Raw genomic sequence first — 20,828 nt, 5'->3', positions numbered from 1 at the left:
ATGCAATAATTGGGAGAAAAATGTTGCTGTTTGCAGAGTGAAGCTGGGAAAGGGAGAGCGACTCCCGGAGCGGGCAGTCCCCAGTCTAACCCAGCTGCTCAGCTTATTTGAAACCAGCTTGCCCTTGTTTTTTGCCAGGTGTAAGTGCAATCTTCACGCTAACAACTGTATCTGGGAGAAGGGGAAGCTGAGTTGTGAGTCCGAGCACAACACGACAGGGCCGGACTGCGGGAGATGCAAGAAAGGCTTTCAAGGCCGAGTGTGGAGAGTGAGCTCATGCCTCCCAATCCCCAAAGGGACGGCCAATGTCTGTGAGTAACCAGAGCTGCTCCGGCCCGGCCCAGTGCCGGCGCTAGATTCCCTTCACATTTCATTCTCAGCCCAATTCCCAACAACACATCGACTCCAAAATACAGCCCCATGGGTGTCTGTGACTGTTTTAATGTGGGAACAGGGGCTCACAGCGGGAGATTGGACAGAGCCAGGGACAGAAATAGAGTCCGTGTCCACGGCTCCACACTGAGTGGGAGTGAAGGAGAGGGAGTGAGAGAGAGAGAGAGAGTGGGAGAGAGGGAGAGAGAGATGGAAGGGCGGGGAGAGAAGAGAGGGGAAAAGAGTAGAGTTAAAGAAAGTGAGAAGGAAAAGAAAGAAATTGGGAGACAAAGAAATAAAGAAAGTGAGAGAGAGAGGAGAGAAAGAAAGTAAGAATGAGAGAATGGAAGAGATATAGAGAAGGAAAGAAAGAACAAAGAATTATCCAATTAGTCCCACTTCCTGCTCTTTCCCCACAGCCTTTTGAAAGTTACTATTGAATCTGCTCCCACCGCCCTTTCAGGCAGCACATTCCAGATCACAATAACTCGCTGTGTAAATAAACTCTCCTCACCTCCCCTCTGGTCCTTTTGCCAATCACCTTCAATCTGTGACCTCTGGTTCCCGACCTTCCTGCCACTGGAAACAGATTCTCATTATTTACTCTATTGAAACCCTTCCTGATTTTGAAGCTCTCTATCAATGTAATGTCGGGGTCAGTGAGCGAGGGGGAATCACTGGCATTATGTAGAGGGTGAGGTTAGAATAGCCGCAGTGGTTCAATTTGATGGAAGCTCACTCCGGACACACCCACAGATACAGAGCCAGCACTGAGGTGTAGACTGATGTGAGAATGGAATGTTAATGGATGGATGAACATCTGGGGAACAGCTGGAGAGGGTGAGAAGAGAATAAGCCTCTGTGTAATCAATATCTGAAGCAGATCAGGAAGTGAAGGTTGTGAGGGATATCTGTGGCCATTGCTGTGTGTGGAATGTCCCGAGATCAATATCCAGATAGTGACATGACTGGGCAGTGGGAGAGGGGTCCCTGTGATGACGGACACTCTTACATATTAACCCAGCGTACTTGCACACTAATCGCACGCCCACCTTATGGGAGCACTTTAGCAACTCTACCTGGTCTCACATAGGGCTGGTGTGAGCGCTCAGAGGATACAGCCCAATGAGTTCTTTGTTCGTGAGTTTGAGTGATGTCGATCTCATGAACACTCCATGTGACGGGTTGTATTAGTATATTTATCGATTAAAAATTGTTAATCAGACATCTCTCTAACTCTCATTGTTTCCGTTTCCCTCTCCAGGCCACCCTGACACTGTCGTGAGTGGCCGTAAGTAGGACCTACGCTCTCTGACCTGTGACCTGCTAACCAAGAGCCCATTTCTGTATCAGGAACAAACCGCTCCCCTCAAACCTCCCTCATTGTCCCCTGATTGAGGGACAGGTGTAGGTGTGAACAGGGTCTGAGTGTGAACAGGGTCTGAGTGTGAACGGGTGGTGGTGTGAACAGGGGCTGAGCGTGAACAGGTGTAGGTGTGAACAGGGTCTAAGTGTGAACGGGTGTAGTTGTGAACAGGTGGAGGTTTGAACAGGCTCTGAGCAGGCTCTGAGCGTGAACAGGGTCTGAGTGTGAACAGGGTCTGAGTGTGAATGGGTGTAGGTGTGAAGGGGTGTAGGTGTGAATGGGGTCTGAGTGTGAACAGGTGTAGTTGTGAACAGGGGCTGAGCGTGAACAGGTGTGCGTGTGAACAGGGTCTGAGTGTGAACAGGGACTGAGTGTGAACGGGTGTAGTTGTGAACAGGGACTGAGTGTGAATGGGTGTAGTTGTGAACAGGGACTGAGTGTGAATGGGTGTAGTTATGAACAGGGTCTGAGTGAACAGGGTCTGAGTGTGAACGGGTGTAGGTGTGAACAGGGACTGAGTGTGAACGGGTGTAGTTGTGAACAGGGACTGAGTGTGAACAGGTGTAGGTGTGAACAGGGTATGAGGGTGAACAGGTGTAGGTGTGAACTGGTGTAGGTGTGAATGGGCTCTGAGTGTGAACAGGTGTAGGTGGGGAACAGGGCCTGAGTGTGAACAGGGCCTGAGTGTGAACAGGGGGGCCTGAGTGTGAACAGGGCTGGGATCAGGAGGCTGCATGTCTGTGTATCTGGAGCAAAGTATAATCTCCTCGAGTGGGGCAGCAGATATGAAGCAGGGAAGATGTAATATATACGATGCACATCTTAGCTGAGAGGAAAATGCTTCTTAACTCTGTCTCAGTGAGAATGTTCAGTGGGAAGTGGAGGGAAGATTTGTAGAAAGCCGATTGGTTGCTGAGGCCGAGATCAATGGGGACCTGTTATAATCCCGTTATCCCAGATACATAAATGGGAACTGGGTGAGTGTCTCGGTCTCAATCTGTTCCCCTTTGTTCCCAGATTTTGCATCAACTTGTTCCTGTTTATTTAACCCCTCGCATGCTGTCTGTGTCATTCCAAACCATTCTCCACATTGAACTCCCAAATCAACACCCAGAGTGACTGGGGGCAGGGTGACCATAAATCCCCATACTGACTGGGAGTGACCATAACTCCCCATACTGAACAGGAGTGATCATAACTCCCCATACTGACCGGGAGTGACCATAACTCCCCATACTGACCGGGAGTGAACATAACTCCCCACACTGACCGGGAGTGACCATAACTCCCCACACTGACTGGGAGTGACCATAACTCCCCACAGTGACTGGGATTGGGGGTCTGGGGCACCCTGGGCTTCAATGAAACGTTACAGTTTGACCCCAGTCCTGCCCCTTTCCTGCCCAGGTACAGCCAGAACCTACAGGAAGAAACAGACACTAAAAACCTTTATCACCGACACAAGCTGAACTGACAATAAACAAGTTCTAATGCCTGGCGATGAATCTCTATGTTGCACTGAATTACTGAGCGTCTTGTTGCTGGATTCAGTCATGCTGAATAATAACAGGGTGGCTCAGTCACATCCTGCATTACACAGGGGCAGGGAGGTGTTGCTACAATTGTACAGGGCCTTGGTGAAGTCACACCTGGAGTATTGTGTACAGTTTTGGTCTCCTAACCTGAGGAAGGACATTCTTGCTATTGAGGAAGTGCAGCGAAGGTTCACCAGACTGATTCCCGGGATGGCGGGACTGACCTATCAAGAAAGACTGGATCAACTGGGCTTGTATTCACTGGAGTTCAGAAGAATGAGAGGGGACCTCATAGAAATGTTTAAAATTCTGACGGGGTTAGACAGGTTAGATGCAGGAAGAATGTTCCCAATGTTGGGGAAGTCCAGAACCAGGGGACACAGTCTAAGGATAAGGGGGAAGCCATTTAGGACCGAGATGAGGAGGAATTTCTTCACCCAGAGAGTGGAATTCTCTACCACAGAAAGTTGTTGAGGCCAATTCACTAAATATATTCAAAAAGGAGTTAGATGAAGTCCTTACTACTAGGGGAATCAAGGGGTATGGTGAGAAAGCAGGAATGGGGTACTGAAGTTGTATGTTCAGCCATGAACTCATTGAATGGCGGTGCAGGCTAGAAGGGCCGAATGGCCTACTCCTGCACCTATTTTCTATGTTTCTATGTTTCACACCCTCAACCTACTCGAATGTACCCAAATCCCACAATAACCTGTCACCGTCCTCACCCCATTAAACCCTCACTCCACGGACCAGATTCCTGCTAATTAGTGAGCGATCCACTTTGAGCGATAACCCGGACAGTGAGCAGACCCGGAGAAGCGATTGATTGAGCCGACATTGGCTCCTGGTCCAGCAACATCTCCAATTTATAATTCTCATCCTCGCGTTTAAATCCCTCCGTGGCTGTACCCCTCCCTATCTCTGTAACCTACTCACACCCTACACCCCTCCCTATCTCTGTAACCCCCTCCCACCCTACACCCCTCCCTATCCCTGTAACCCCCTCCCACCCTACACCCCTCCCTATCCCTGTAACCTCCTCAAGCCATACAATCCTCCCTAACTTTGTAATCTCCTCCTGCCCTACACCCTCCAAGATCTGTGTTCCTCCGATTCTGGCCCTTGAGCATCCCTCACTCCCATCGCTGCAGCTTTGGTGGCCGTGCCTTCAGCTGCCGAGACCCTAAACTCTGGAATTCCCTCCCTAATCCTCACTACCTCTCTCTCCTATCCTCACTACCTCTCTCTCCTCCTTTAAGATGTTCCTTAAAACCTACCTAATTGACCGAGCTTTTGGTCACCTGTCCCAATATCTCCTCCCATGTCTTGGTGTCTGTTTCTGTCTGATTGGTGGTGAGACGGAGATGGAAATGTCTGCTTGCTTGTCTCTCGGACACTCTTGCAGTCCCGGGCAGTCTCCCCTCGATGTGTGCACATTACAGATGTTCTGTTCAGCCCGCGCATTGTTCTCCAGCTGGGATCAATAATTGCTCATTTCCCCTGACACATACAGCTCACCGAAAGCTCGGTCACACACGGTCAAGAATCTCATCACTAGAGGTCGTGAATCCAGAGCAAGGTAGAAACTTGCCATTAAAGCGACTGGCTCAGGTCAGGAAGAGAAAGCAAGGATTGCATTTATATAATGGTTCCTCAGTACTGCCCCGCCGACAGTGCTGCAGTCCCTCAGTATTGCCCCTCCGACAGTGCAGGCACTCCATTAGTACTGCACTTTGAGTGCCGGTCTGGATTATGTGTTCAAGTCTGTGGAGTTGGATTTGAACCCACGACCTTCTGACTCCGAGGCGAGACTGATGTCCACTGAACCACAATTGAAAGGCCCCAAACTTGGCAGTACAGTATAAACCCTGGCACAGGATTCTACAAACCTGGGATTGGGACCATCCATTGTCATTTGCCTGATTGAATGCAAACCCTAACTAGCCCGGAGTCTGCTGTTCTCCCCTCACTGCTAAACGCCTCAGTGTTCCCTCTCTCGCATTCCAGCCATTTCCTCCCAACCTCTCATTGTTGCAGCATGTGACCCTCTCACACTCTGCGTCCCGTCTGTGCCCCACTGCATCCCGACTATGTCCCATCTACACTCTCTGTCTTTCCCTTGCCAGCCTGCGAATGCTTCAGCCACTCGAACCGGTGCAGTTACCTCGAGCTGCTCACCACCGCTATTTGCGTGAGCTGTCAGCACAACACTCGAGGCCGGCACTGCCAGTTATGCCGGTTGGGCTACCACCGAAACCCTTCAGCACAGCTGGACCACCACAACGTTTGTCTAGGTCAGTTCCTGTTACAATCTCTGCTCTCGCCTCCTTCCTTCACCCTTCTGCTTTCAGTCCAATACAAGATAAACAAACAAAGAAAATACCTTCAATAGGGCTGAGCAAAGGGGTGTCAGAAATCAGCTCCCCTTTCCCCAGCGACTCGGCCCCGACCCAACCTTTCCCCAGTGACCAGACCCCGACCCAACTGCTCCCCGGTGACTCGACCCCGACCCAATCTTTCCTTAGCGATGAGGCATGGTCCAACCTTTCCCCACCGATGAGGCCTAGTCCAGGTTTCCCCTAGTGAAGAGGCCTGGCCCTTGCTTTGTGGAGGTCAATCGAAAGCGCTGTGTTTTGATGATATAATCATTGCCTCCCTGGCTCCAGTGTTTTTCAGGAATGTGTATTTTGTTTGTACTCTCAGTAAATGACCATCCTGCATCGTAGCAGCGTCGCTCGCCTCTGCTCAATGTTGCCCCACCCCCCCGCCCAGTGTCCACCAACAATCCTCTCTCTCCATTTCCTCATCTCCTCCCATTCTCCACACACACAATTACACAGAATGTACAGCACAGAAATGGGCCATTCGACCCAACAGGTCCATGTGGTGTTTATGCTCCACTCGAGCCTCCTCCCACCCCTCTTCATCTCACCCTATCACTATATCCTTCTGTTCCTTTCTCCTCATGTGTTTATCCAGCTTCCCCTTAAATGTATCTCTGCTATTCGCCTCAACCACTCCCTGTGGTAGCGAGTTCCACATTCTCACCACTCTCTGGGTAAAGAAGTTTCTCCTGAATTCCCTCTTAGATTTATTAATGACTATCTTATATTTACGGCCCCTAGTTCTGGTCTCTCCCACACAAGTGGAAACATCTCCTCTACGTCTACCCTATCAAAACCTTTCATGATCTTAAAGACCTGTATTCAGTCACCCCTCAATATCACTTTCCCAGAGAAAAGAGCCCCAGCCTGTTCAGCCTTTCCTGACAGGTATAACCTCTCAGTTCTGCTATCATCCTTGTAAATCTTTCTTTGTACCTTCTCCAGTGCCTCTATATCTTTCTTATAATATGGAGACCACAACTGTGCACAGTGCTCCAAATGCAATCTAACCAAAGTTTGATACAAGTTTAACATCAGTTCTGTGCTTGTGAATTCTATCGTGTAGTGATGAAGCCAGTGCTGGGTTTGCTTTTTCTGGCCTTGTTAACCTGTGTTAATTCTGTGCAGTCGCCCCAGGGAGTGGAACACAGGCCGTGTGCAGTCAGTGTGTGGAAGATTGAAGCTGTTTGTAAAGTGTTGGAGACTTGTTCCACCCCCACAATCTGAGCCTCCCTTGTCCCGGCTCGCAATCATTCCTGTCGCTGAGGTTGTGTCGCTGTGTTTTATTGGGAACAGCCGTGTGCAGTGTGTGTCTTGTCTTGTTTCTGCAGACTGTGAGTGTCACCCTGATGGCTCACTCCACCATCGCTGCAATGACACGGGATATCGTGACTGTAAGAAGGGGGCGACAGAGCCCAAGTTTGACAAGTGCCTGCCCGGATATTACTGGCACAGAGGCTGTCGAGGTAAGTAACTGTTCCAGCACCGGCCCCTCCCCTCACTCGGCCCTGGCTTCTGTGTGTCAGGGTCAGCAGAGTATCCAATAGCAGAGATACCGTGGGGGGAAACACAGAGGGTTTTAGTGAGTGAACCCTCCTGGACTCTCCCATCACCTGCCACACAATTAGTGGCACCGCTCCTCGCAAAGCGAGGTCTGGAGTTCAGTGAGGGGAGTTTCATAGAATCACATAGTACAGGAGGAGGCCATTCGGCCCATCATGTCCATGCTGGCTCTGTGAAAGAGCTATCCAATTAGTCCCACTCCCCTGCTCTTTCCCCATGGCTCTGCTAATTTTTTCCTTTTGGGTATTTATCCAATTCCCTTTTGAAAGTTACTGCTGAATCTGCTCCCACCGGCCTTTCAGGCAACGAATTTCAGATCACAACAACTCGCTGCGTAAACAAAATTCAAAATATATTATATTTACTACATTACCTTTATCGACCCTTTCTGGTACTTCTTCATAGAATTGAATAAGGTTGGTCAAGCATGACCTTCCCTTTTGGAATCCTTACTGACTATTCTTTATTATATTTTCAGTGCCTAGATGTTTTTCTATCACATCATTGAGTAAAGATTCCATTATCTTTCCGACCACCAACGTTAAGTTAATTGGTCTATAGTTCCCTGGACTTGTTCTATCTCCTTTTTTAAATATAGGAAGCACATTAACTGTCCACCAGTCCTCTGGCACTATTCCCTTTTCTAATGAATCTTTATATATAAGTAACAGTGCCTCTGCTATCTCTTCCCCAACTTCTTTTTTTATGCGTAGATACAATCCATCTGGACCAGGGGTTTTATCGTCTCTAAGTTTGATCAGTTTATCATTTATCTCACCCTTTCTATCTTAAATCTCTTTATAACTGTTTGATCTCTTCTTCTAATGTCATGTCCACCATGTTAGCGTCCCTGGTAAATGCTGAGGCAAAGTAATTATTGAATATTTCTGCCATTTCGCTGTCATTACCAGTGAGTTTATCGTGTGTGTCCCTCAGTGGCCCTCTCCCGATCCTCATTCCCCTTTTGTTATTTATGTGTCTGTCGAATACTTTACTGTTGCTTTTGATATTCCGTGATCATTGAATTCTGTACTTCCTCTTTCCTAATTGTTTCTTCACTTCTTTCCTCACCTCTTCATTTTCCCTTTTGGAACCCGGGCTGACTATTCTTTGTTATATTCTCGGTTTCTGGATGTTTCTCTAATAAAATGTTGCTGTGACAGTGCGAGCCTGGGAGCGGCGATGGTTGGAACAATCTGTAACCGGGGGAGATTTTCAATGAGCTGACCTTCCTTTTCTCTGGCCTCTTGCAGCGGGCGTGTGCGATAACTTGCTGACGCGGTGTGAGAACGGAGCAGTGTGTGAGGACAATGGGAGGTGTGTGTGCCCCGCTCCCTACACTGGGCTCCTGTGTGAGAAAGGCCAGTGTGGGGAGGGAGTGGGTGGGTGTGTCTCCCAATCCCCGCGGGACCCCACCTTACACCAGGTGCTGCTGTCACTGACTGTGCTGCTAACCGCCGCTCTGACCGGCCTCCAGCGCCATGGTCTCTCACGGGAAGCTGAGAAGAGTGCAGGAGAATCCAGCGTTTACTGCATCGTCGGTAAAACACGCTCCCCTCCCCCACCCCCCGGGAAAGGCAAACTGGAACCGAGACCGGAGCCCACCCAGCCCGACTGGATCTGAGAGCTCGGAAGGAATGGGCAGTCAGTGAGGACTGGACTCTCGCACTCCCCGCGGGCCCGAGGCAGCTGCTAATATTCATTCTGTAATCGCCAGCCACTCGGCCCATGTCCAGCTTTGGGACAAAGACAGAAAGAAAGGACTTGCATTTCTACAGCGCCTGTCACCACCTCAGGACGGCCCAAAGCGCCTCACAGACAATGGAGGACTTTTTCAACAAACAGCGATGTGAAAATGGCCAGACAATCTGTTCTAGTGATGTTAGTGCAGGATAAATATTGGCCAGGACACCGGGGAGAATTCCACTGCTCTTCTTCTAATAGTGAAATGAGATCTCTTACACCACCTGAGAGGGCAGACGGGGCCTCGGTTTAACAATCATCCAAAAGATGACATCTCCGACAGTACAGCAGTCATTCCCTCCCTCACTCACATCCTCTCCCTCCCACCCTCCCTCACACTCTCCCTTCGTCTCTCGTTCCATTCCCTCTCCCTCCTGCCCTCCCTCTGTTCCTTACTCACTTCTTCCCTCCCTCCTTCTCTCCCTCACTCACTTTGTCCCTCCCTCACTCCCTTCCCTTACTCTCTCCCTTCCCTTACTCTCTCCCTTCCCTCACTCCGTCCCTCACTCTCTCCCTTCCCTCACTCTCTCCCTCCCTGCGAGGGTTGCTGAATGGGGACCAGGCCTCTCTCTCTGACCTGATGGAATGTGAGGGGGGCTTCGAGCAGCCTACAGCCTGGGCTTCAGTGAGCGTTGCTGTGTGATCCTGGTCACTGGGTTTTTGTGTAATCGCTTCCCCATCCTCTCCTCCTGAAATCCGGCTCCTATACTGGTCTATCCACGGGGACCGCATCAGTCCAAAGTGAGAATAATCCTGAGCAGCGATCGGAGTGTCAGTGCGTTTATTGATTCTTTTGTATTAAGATTAAGTTATTTTCTTGCAATGCCACAAGTTGCGATGTAGTTTGTATATGAATCGCGGTTTGTGTTGGTGAATATATCTGTCACTGTGGAACTCCCAGCGATGGGAGCAATGAGACCATTTTCTGGGTCTGATTTTCCTGGGCACAGATTTCTCTGTAATTGCAATTTGCTGCATCAAAGAATCGGAGTTTCCGGCTCGGGAAAATGCCCTTAAGATCCAGCAAAGGACTCGTCCCTTTACACTGGACAACAATAAATGCTCCTGCAGCAAGTGTCCTGAGTCAGGGCCATGTGTGGGAGGGGGGAGGTACGAGAGGGTGTGAAGGGGGGCAGGGGGGTGGAGGGAGGAGGGCAAGGGCTTCAGGGGTATGTGAGGGGCATTCAGACAGAAGAGGGGATTCAAGCAGGAAGTACTGCCCCCCAACAGTGTAGCCCTGCCTCAGTACTGCCCCCCCCCCCGACTGTGCACCACTTCCTAAGTACTCCCTCAGTATGGCTCAGAGACATGGACCACGTACAGTAGGCACCTCAAGTCATTGTAGAAATACCGCCAACGATGTCTCCGCAAGATCCTACAAATCCCCTGGGAGCACAGATGCACCAATATTAGCATCCTCGACCAGGCCAACATAGAAACTAGCTGCAGGAGTGGGCCATTCGGCCCTTCGAGCCTGCGCCGATATTCAATGAGTTAATGGCTGAACATGTAACTTCAGTACCCCATTCCTGCTTTCTCGCCATACCCCTTGATCCCCCTAGTAGTAAGGACTAAATCTAACTCCTTCTTGAATATATTTAGTGAATTGGCTTCAACAACTTTCTGTGGTAGAGAATTCCACAGGTTCACCACTCTCTGGGTGAAGATGTTTCTCCTCATCTCGGTCCTAAATGGCTTACCCCTGATCCTTAGACTGTGACCCCTGGTTCTGGACTTCCCCAACATTGGGAACATTCTTCCTGCATCTAACCTGTCTAAACCCGTCAGAATTTTAAACGTTTCTATGAGATCCCCTCTCATTCGTTGAAACTCCAGTGAATACAAGCCCAGTTGATCCAGTCTTGCTTGATATGTCAGTCCCGCCATCTCGGGAATCAGTCTGGTGAATCTTCGCTGCACTCCCTCAATAGCAAGAACGTCCTTCCTCAAGTTAGGAGATCAAAAGTGTACACAATACTCCAGGTGTGGCCTCACCAAGGCCCTGTACAACTGTAGTAACACCTCCCTGCCCCTGTCCCTGCCCCTGTCCTCAAATCCCCTTGCTATGAAGGCCAACATGCCATTTGCTTTCTTAACCACCTGCTGTACCTGCATGCCAACCTTCAATGACTGATGTACCATGACACCCAGGTCTCGTTGCACCTCCCCTTTTCCTAATCTGTCACCATTCAGATAATAGTCTGTCTCTCTGTTTTTACCACCAAAGTGGATAACCTCACATTTATCCACATTATACTTCATCTGGCATGCATTTGCCCACTCCCAAAGCAAACGCTCTACTCGGAACTCCTGCACGTAAACGAGCCAAAGGTGGGCAGAGGAAACGTTACAAGGGCACCCTCAAAGCCTCGCTGATAAATTGCAACATCCCCACTGACACCTGGGAGTTCCTGGCCAAAGACCACCCTAAGTGGAGGAAGTGCATCCAGGAGGGCGCTGAGCATCTCGAGTCTCATTGCCGAGAGCATGTAGAAATCAAGCGCAGACAGAGGAAAGAGCGTGCAGCAAACCAGTCCCACCTGTGACAGAGACTGTGGTTCTCGTATTGGACTGTTCAGCCATCCAAGAACTCATTTTAAGAGTAGAAGCAAGTCTTCCTCGATTCCGAGGGACTGCCTATGATGATGATGACTCCTTCAGTACTGCCTCTCCAACAGTGCATCACTCCCTCAGTACTGCACTGGGAGTGTCAGCTGGGATTATGGGCGAATGTCTCGAGTGGGACTTGAACCTCTGATCTTCTGACCCAGAGGCGAGAGTGCTGCCCACTGTGCCACGACTCACACCTGATAATAGGAGTGAGAAAAGGGAGCATTCTAAATATATGTGAAGCATAAAATAAGGTGAAAGTGCAGTTGAACTCTGACCTGTGACCTTGACTGACCACAGCTGAGAAATGATCCACTTTGCTTGGAGTTTATTTTACATCGAGGGTTCGAAGCTTTTACAATAAAATAGAAGAGAGATTGTGTCCCGACAATATTTCAGTCAATGCTGCTATAGACAGGGACATTAATCATCATTTATTTCTTGTTCCAGAGAATCTCTTCCTGACCTCTCGAGAACTCCTGCAGAATATTTCTTGGTTGCTCGGAATTCCCGTCAAAGCCCCTTTATCTGACATTTCAGATAGTACATTGTGAAAAGTCACTCGCTGGGTTCAGAATGGCTCCACTGGGCCCTTTTATCTCAGCTTAATGTTCGGCACTTGCTCAACAGCTTGTTGAAGATTTATTGGCAGATTTAAAATTTGCTTGTTGCTGATTACAGACAATGATTTGCTCTTTAGATTCGAGCCATTCCACATGGACTGGAATTGGAGCCCAGTGTTTGGGGACATTATTTTCCTTTTGTTTATGACTTTGAACGCCCTCCGACAGTGCAGCACTCCCTCAGTACTGCCCCTCCGACTGTGCGGCGTTCCCTCAGTACTGCCCCTCCAATAATGCGCGCTCTCTCAGCACTGCACTGGGAGTGTTGGCCTGGATTATGTGCTGGTGTGTGTGGAGAGAATGAGAGTATTCCCACTGAGCCAAGGCTGACACCTTGAGCCTGCCTGCTGAAATGGGTTGTCCATAAGCAAATGTGCCCTTGATGCTGTTCCCACTCTTGATAAAGCTGCCCGAGTCTCCCTTTCTCTCTCAGTCGCTCGGTCACTGCACCATTGGGTCGCTGCGCTGAACAATTGTCGGGGACAATGTGAGGGGCTGGGAGCGAGAGAGTGATGGGCAAGTGCAGATTAGTGTAGACTCCCAGCTGTGGCTCTCAGTCACAGGCTCCTTCTCACTGGGACAAAGCCCAGTTACTGAGCAGCCCTAGCAAGCTACAGGCTGACGTGCAACTACTGGCCTCCCGAATGCTGCCGAGATGGAGCAGCATTTCATGTCAAGCTTCGAGCTCAGGCTCTGGGATTGAGAGGAGCCACTGGGCACATTGCAAACTGGCTCCTTCCTGCTTCTGTCTGCATCCACTTGGGGAGCAGCTCTGGAGGGCTTGTGGCCATTCTCAGCATTCTGATACCCAGTGAGCTGTCTTTGCTCCATCTCCAAATGGACATGATATTGGATGCTGAGATTAGTAATGAGATAATTACATTTAAAATAAAAAGAGGGGCTACATTAAATAAACTTAGCAAACTCAGAGGAAAGACCCCGGTCCAGATGGATTACATCCGCGCATTTTAAATGAATCCAGGGAAGAGATAGCAGTGACCTTACTACACATATTTAATAATTCGATGGAAAGAGGTGACATGCCAGAGGGCTGGTGGATAGATAAGTAATACCTATATTTAAGAAGGGAGATATTAACATGTCCAGGGAACTATAGGCTAGTCAGCTTAACATCGGTGGTAGGAAAAATAATGGAATCCCCACTAAAGGAGAAAATATAAGAAAATCTTGAAGCCAAATATATAATAATGAATAGTCAGCATGGATTTTCAGAGGGAACGTCTTGCTTGACCAACCTCATTTATTTTTTTGAAGAGGTAATGAGAGAATAGACAAGGGTAATTGAGCAGATGTAAATTCTCTAGATTTTCAAAAGGCCTTCAATAAGGTAGACTAATGAATAAGGTCAGAGAATGTAGTGTCAGGGGACAAGTAGCAGAATGGATTGCTAGCTGGCTTCAAGAAAGAAAGCAGAGAGTAGGGTAAAAGATAGCTATTCACAGTGGCAGAAAGTGGGTAGTGGTATTCCACAAAGATCAGTACTGGGACCACTGTTGTTCATAATTTATATTAACGATTTAGACTTTGGAATCAAAACGCAATTTCTAAATTTGCAGACGCCATCAAATTGGAGGGGGGGGGTGAGATGTGGGGGGGTGAGATGTGGGGGGTGAGATGTGGGGGGTGAGATGTGGGGAGATAGTCAATTCTGAGGAGGACTGCAACAAATTACAGGAAGACATTAATACACTTGCAGAATGGGCATATAATTAGCAAATCAAATCCAACACAGATAAACGTGACGTATTACAATTTAGTAGAAATAATAGGGAGGTCACTTATTACTTGGAGGGCAAGAGTTTGGATGGTGTAGAAGAACAAAAGAATCTCAGAGTACAAATACATCAATCACTATAAGCTGCGACACATTTTAACAAGGCCATAAAAAAAACAAGTATTAGGGTCCATTTCTCGAGGGATAGAATAGAAAAGTAGTAAATTTATGCTAAACTTGTTTCAAACCTTGGTTAGACCAGACTTGGAGCACTGTGTACTGTTCTAGTCGCCATATTATAAAAAGGATACAGAGGCACGGGAGAGGTTGCAGAGAAGATTTACAAGGATAAAATGCGAGGGTACACCTATCAGGAAAGGATGAACAGGCTAGGTCTCTTTTTGCTTGTAAAAATTAGGCTGAGGGGTGACCTAATGGAGGTTATTAAAATGATGACAGGTTTTGATATAGAAACAGAGAGAGCATTTCCAATTGTGGGGAAGAACATAACTATGGGACTGGGGCTTGAACCCCCGACCTTCTGATCCAGAGGCGAGAGTGCTGCCCACTGAGACACGGCTCACACCTAAAGTTCAACATTCCTTTAAAAACCTCTGAGATTTCTCCAAATCTGTTTCTCATCGACTGTCAGTCAGAACTCTGAGCAAACAATGTCACCATCACACTCCCCAATGAAATATTTACTGCCTCTGCTGACAGGATGTCCAGTGAGAGTTAAAACAAGTTGAAATAAACAGGTCGGAAAGATCAATAATTCAAAGATGTGTTTCTTATTTCTGACTGAAGCCAGCTGGAATATAAATCTCAGCTTCGGACACATGGGACAGGGAAGAGTCTGTGGGAAGTACTTGGGTTTCTGGGTGTTCACTTTCCACTGACCTTTTTATCATTGTCAATGTTTATTTGTAATCTTCTCCCTTCTTCCTCCTTCATTGTTCCAACCATTCCCACTTCCCTTTCCCTCCTTCTCACTGGCCAACATTGACTGGATGGGAGGGTGGGCTTGTAACTCAGTCCCAGGCCTCTGACACAGCTGCTGCAACATCTGGGAAGGGCCTTAGACACAAACTACAACATCCTTTAAAGGAAGACAGAACTTGCATTGATAAAAATGGTGCTCAGGAGATAGAAAGTCCGTGAATATTGAAATATTTCTGTAAGCTCCACTAATTTTCGAATTGTTATTTGTGTAAATGCAACAAGCAGTTTGGAACATCAGTGACCTCACTGCGTTAACATGGCCATCCCCGTGTTGGCTCCTCCCCTTCCTGTTCGCGCTCATGGGGCCAGGTGACTTTATCTCCCAGAGTGCAATGCGGCCTCAGCTGGTGATGTGCACTTCCCCGCAGCACTGCATTGTGGGAAGATGGGGCTGCCACTTTCGCCTCTGTTCAAACCGTCTCCTGGAATCCGCAAATAACACGCCCGAACCCCCCAGGCACCGGCGGAGAAAGAGCCCGCAGAGGGGGGGGGGGGGGCGGTGGTTGGGTCACACCCCGGGGTGGGGCAGAGAGAGAGCCCGCGGGGGGAAGTGGGTAGCAGAGAAAGAGCCTGGCGAGGGGGGGGTCACACTTGGGGGTGGAGAGAGAACATAAGAACATATAAGAACATAAGAATTAGGAACAGGAGTAGGCCATCTAGCCCCTCGAGCCTGCTCCGCCATTCAATAAGATCATGGCTGATCTGGCCGTGGACTCAGCTCCACTTACCCGCCTTCTCCCCATAACCCTTAATTCCCTTATTGGTTAAAAATCTATCTATCCGTGACTTGAATACATTCAATGAGCTAGCCTCAACTGCTTCCTTGGGCAGAGAATTCCACAGATTCACAACCCTCTGGGAGAAGAAATTCCTTCTCAACTCAGTTTTAAATTGGCTCCCCCGTATTTTTAGGCTGTGCCTCCTAGTTCGAGCCTCCCCTACCAGTGGAAACAACCTCGCTGCCTCTTTCTTGTCTATCCCTTTCATGATTTTAAATGTTTTTATAAGATCACCCCTCATCCTTCTGAACTCCAACGAGCAAAGACCCAGTCTACTCAATCTATCATCATAAGGTAACCCCCTCATCTCCGAAATCAGCCTAGTGAATCGTCTCTGTACCCCCTCCAAAGCCAGTATATCCTTCCTTAAGTAAGGTGACCAAAACTGCACGCAGTACTCCAGGTGCGGCCTTACCAATACCCTGTGCAGTTGCAGCAGGACCTCCCTGATTTTGTACTCAGACAAAGAGCCTGCAGGAGGGAGAGGAGGGGGGGCCATACCCCGGGGATGGACGGAGGGACTGAGGGAGCCCGCTGCAGTGTCGGAGGGGCAGTACTGAGGGAGTGCTGCATTGTCGGAGGGGCAGTACTGATGGTGCTCTGCACTGTCAGAGGGGCAGTACTGAGGGTGCTCAGGACTGTTGGAGGGGCAATGCTGAGGGAGTGCTGCACTGTCGGAGGCGCAGTACTGAGGGAACGCTGCACTGTTAGAGGGGCAGTACTGAGGGAGCGCTGCACTTTTGGAAGGGCAGTACTGAGGGAGCGCTGCACTGTCTGAGGGGCATGTGCGATGTTGGGGACCTCGGCCTTTATGGCTAAAGATGGTTTTTGTGCTGACGTGCTGGGCTCCGCCATCATTGAGGATGGGGATATTCATGGAGCCTCCTCCTCCCGTTAGTTGTTTACTTGTCCACCACCATTCACGACTGGATGTGGCAGGACTACAGAGCTTTGATCCTATCCATTGATTGTGGGTTGCTTAGCTCTGTCTATAGCATGCTGCTTCCGGTGTTTAGAATGCATGTAGTCCTGTGTTGCATCTTCCCCAGGTTGACACCTCATTATTAGATACACGTGGTGCTGCTCCTGGCATGCTCTTCTGCACTCCTCATTGAACCAGGGTTGGTCCACTGACTTGATGTTAATGGTAGAGTGAGGCATATTCCGGGCCATGAGGTTACAGATTTTGGTGGAATACCATTCTGCTGCTGCTGATGGTCCACAGCGCCTCATGGATGCCCAGGTTTGAGCTGCTAGATCTGTTCTGAATCTATCCCATTTAGCAGTGTGGGAGTGCCACACAACATGATGGAGGATATCCTCAGTGTGAAGACGGGACTTTGTCTCCATAAGTAATGTGTGGTGGTCACTCCGACCAATACTGTCATGGACAGACGCATCTGTGATAGGCTGAACTGTCATTATAAATTAGACAAGCTGTCTTCATGGTTTTTCTGTTAATAGTTCCTGGTGATGGTAATCCGATCTCTGTCATGTTCCAGTAATATATCAGTCCTCATTAAGCAGAAATGAGTTAAACAATCTCCAATTATTGCCCCATAATTGCCTCGGTGCCGACACATTAAGACCAGATTCAGCACAGTAATGTTGTGTGAATACAAAGCCCCTAAATGTACATTGGCTGAATGCTAATCTAAACCCAGCTCCCAGTAACACACCCGTGCCTCTTAATACATTTTAATGCCATCCCATAATGATCCTGCTGACTGTGTTTCTGGCCCCGTGTCCACCATCAGTGGGTGAAGCCCACCACAGGCGATCAGCCTGAAAGGTCTCAGTCTCGAAAGTGCGGCGGGAATCTGGAGCCCCGGGATTGTCTCAAACACCGACTCCCTTTTTAATGTTGGGACATTCAGAGACTCTTTGCTCCACACCAATCCCAGCAAAGTTTTACTCTGCACCAATCGGGTTGTTTGAGTACAGATCCAGCCCATAATATACAGGACAGGAAAGAATTGGAGCTTCAATACCAATAAATTAACATGGCAGCAAATAATGGGAGGTAATGAGCTCGAGTGATTAGCATCGATCGTGGCCAGCAGCTGAATTATTAATGCTGGGAAATTATATCCACAGCTCTTCATTGGAATAAAACATCTCCTGTTATTGGTGGAATTTAGCAGGTTCATTACATTAGAACTGGAGACTTACCCTGACTATTGCCATTGACCCTGACTACTGCCCCTCCTAACCTGACTATTGCCATTCACTCTGACTACTGTCCCTCCAATCCTGACTATTCCCATTCACCCTGACTACATTTGGATTTAAAAATCACTGAGTGTTTTGCAGCGATGGGGAAATTCTGCTAAAGATTGTTTCCAAACATCTCCTATATGCTACAGACCCTGTACAGCTCGATTGCAATGTTAGAATCTGACTAGTTTTACATTATACCGACACAACGTGAATTTAATCAGCATCACAGCAAACTGCAGAGTAAAAGAGCAATGAGCTGGGCAGGAAATAATATCTAAAGCTGTCTGTGGATCATCAGTACACGGGACATAGGCCCAGAATATTCATCCTCACAAATCATTAAATCGTCTTCACTCGAAATAAATATCCATCATTTCTTGCAAACTTATGAAAATTGATGATCTAATCCCCTCCAATATCGAATCCTTTCTGATATCACCATTATAAAAAGCTTTCCCTATCCCCTTTCCCCAAATATGAAATCTCAGTAAGAGGTTGTGTGTCGAAGGCCCCAATCTTTCTCCTTCTGTCTCCTCTCTGGACTCAGATGCTGCAATGTGGTTTCTGTTTCATTTCTCCTGCGATTTGTCAATGAAAGATTTCTGTTGGACACTACTCAGTCCAGGGGTCAAGGGTCAGTCTAATGGACACCACCTGGTCAAGGGTCAGTTTGCTGGACACCACTCGGTCCAGCTGTCAAGGGTCAGTCTGATGGTCACCACTTGGTCAAGGGTCAGTCTGATGGTCACCACTTGGTCAAGGGTCAGTCTGATGGACAACACTTGGTCCAGGTGTCAAGGGTCAGTCTGATGGACACCACTTGGTCCTGGGGTCAAGGGTCAGTCTGATGGACACTAGGGTCGATCAAGTTGATTGGACGGGGAATTGTTGAAATTAAAGTTGTTTTTATTTTACAGTTTAATAACGGGAGTGAAATAAAATTGAAATCCAGAGAATAGAAGCAGGATGAGAATCTCGAAAACCCATCAGATTGCAAACACTGAAATCTCTGATACTTTGTGTGTCGGAAGCTCTTTATAGAATAATCCCAGGGATTAGAGGAATGAGATTGACATTGTCCCTGCCTGGCCACATTTCATTCTTCAATCTCCCCACTGACCTCGTTTCCTCATTCGATGTATCAATGAAAAAACAATTTCAACCCACAGCTCAGTGTCAGCACTATGGTAACAGTATCATGGGATGTATCAGAGGGGCACGGTTAGTGCAGTGATCATCTTACAACAACTTGCATTTATATAGCACCTTTAATGTAATAAAACATCCCAAGGCGCTTCATAGGAGTGTAAATCTGACAAAATATGGCACCGAGCCACATATGGAGATATTAGGATAGGTGACCAAAAGTTTGGTCAAAGAGATAGGATTTAAGGAGCGTTTTAAAGAGGAGAGAGAGGTGGAGAGGTTTAGGGAGGGAGGTCTAGAGCTTCGGGCCCAAGCAGCTGAAGGCACGACCACCAATGGTGGGTGATGGAAATTGGAGATTCACAATTGGCCAGAATTGGAGGAGCGCGGAGAGCTGAGAGGGTTGTAGGGTGCGAGGAGGCTACAGAGATAGGGAGGGGCAGTGCCACGGAGGGATGTGAACACAAGGATGTGAAAGATGGGAGGCCAGCTAGGAGAGCATTGGAATAGTTGAGTCTGGAGGTAACAAAGCCACGGATGAGGGTTTCAGCAGCAGGTGAGCTGAGGCAGGGATAGAGTCGGGTGATGTCACGAAGGTGGAAGTAGGCGGTCTTGGTGATGGTGAGGATATGGGGTCAGAAGGTCAGCTCATGGTCAGATAGGATTCCAAGGTTGTGAATCGTCAGGTTCAGCCTCAGGCAATGGGCAATGAGAGTGATGGAGTCGGGGGTCTGGGAGAGGGAGAGGGATGGGGTCAGGGGTCAGGGAGAGGGATGGGGTCGGGGGTCAGGGAGAGGGATGGAGTCGGGGGTCAGGGAGAGGGATGGGGTCGGGGGTCAGGGAGAGGGATGGGGTCGGGGTTCAGGGAGAGAGATGGAGTCGGGGGTGATGGATGGGGTTGGCAGTCATGGAGAGGGATGGGGTTGGTGGTCAGGGAGAGGGATGGAGTTGGGGGTCAGGGAGAGTGATGGGGTCGGGGGTCAGGGAAAAGGATGGGGTCAGGGAGAAGGATGGGTTCGGGGGTCAGCGAACGGAGTTTGTGACGGGGACTGAAGACAATGGCTCTGGGCTTTCCAATATGTAAATGTCGTGTTTCAGTGTAGATTTTGTTCTCTAACAAGGGACCTGGTGCTGGGATATTCCCCACTCTCACACAATAACAATGGGAAGAATCCCAATGGATAGTCAGCAGAAATGATCCATCACAAACCGTGTGAATAATTCCGGTACTCTGCCAGTTTCAGAGCGAGATCTGTAACTCTTTTCCTGCTCATAGTGGAGATCCCGAGACAGACGATCCCTGGGCTGTGAGTCTGTTCCTGCAAATTATCCCAGTGTTCCCAATAAATATGAACTGTATAAATCCCAGCCTTGTTTCTGAAATGAACAAATGAGTAAAGCACAAAATACAAAAGGATCATTCGGAAATGAAAAATCTTATTTCAAATCCAGCTGGCCATTAATAATGGGAAGGTTGGAATCTCTCCCAGGCTGGTCCTCCCCTCTCAGAATCTGGGTCCTGCTCAGGGTTACGGTTACATAAGGTCAGAAGTGGGGATGTTCGCTGATGACTACAGTGTTCCGTTCCATTCGCAACTCTCCAGGTAATGGAGCAGTTCGTGTGCACATGCAGCAAGACCTGGACAATATTCAGGCTTGAGCTGATAAGTGGCAAGTAATATTCACGCCACACAAGTGAAAATCTCCAATAAGTGAGAGTCTAACCACCTCACCTTGATATTCAATGGCA

General features: G+C 48.5%; 1 protein-coding gene across 1 annotated transcript in view; it reads left to right on the top strand.

Moving 5' to 3' along the window:
• The window catches only part of LOC139268369 (netrin-G1-like), an 81,534-nt gene that overhangs the window by 20,751 nt on the left and 39,955 nt on the right, over positions 1-20,828 (top strand). Inside the window, exons 3-7 of the mRNA XM_070886439.1 lie at positions 115-315; positions 1,253-1,272; positions 5,400-5,567; positions 6,989-7,123; positions 8,474-8,537. Coding sequence (XP_070742540.1) covers positions 115-315; positions 1,253-1,272; positions 5,400-5,567; positions 6,989-7,123; positions 8,474-8,537 — 588 coding nt within the window. The remainder of the gene's footprint in view (positions 1-114; positions 316-1,252; positions 1,273-5,399; positions 5,568-6,988; positions 7,124-8,473; positions 8,538-20,828) is intronic.

Source organism: Pristiophorus japonicus, chromosome 8 (assembly GCF_044704955.1).
Source record: "Pristiophorus japonicus isolate sPriJap1 chromosome 8, sPriJap1.hap1, whole genome shotgun sequence".
Lineage (NCBI taxonomy): Eukaryota > Metazoa > Chordata > Chondrichthyes > Pristiophoridae > Pristiophorus > Pristiophorus japonicus.
This window is presented reverse-complemented; position numbering and strand designations above follow the sequence as displayed.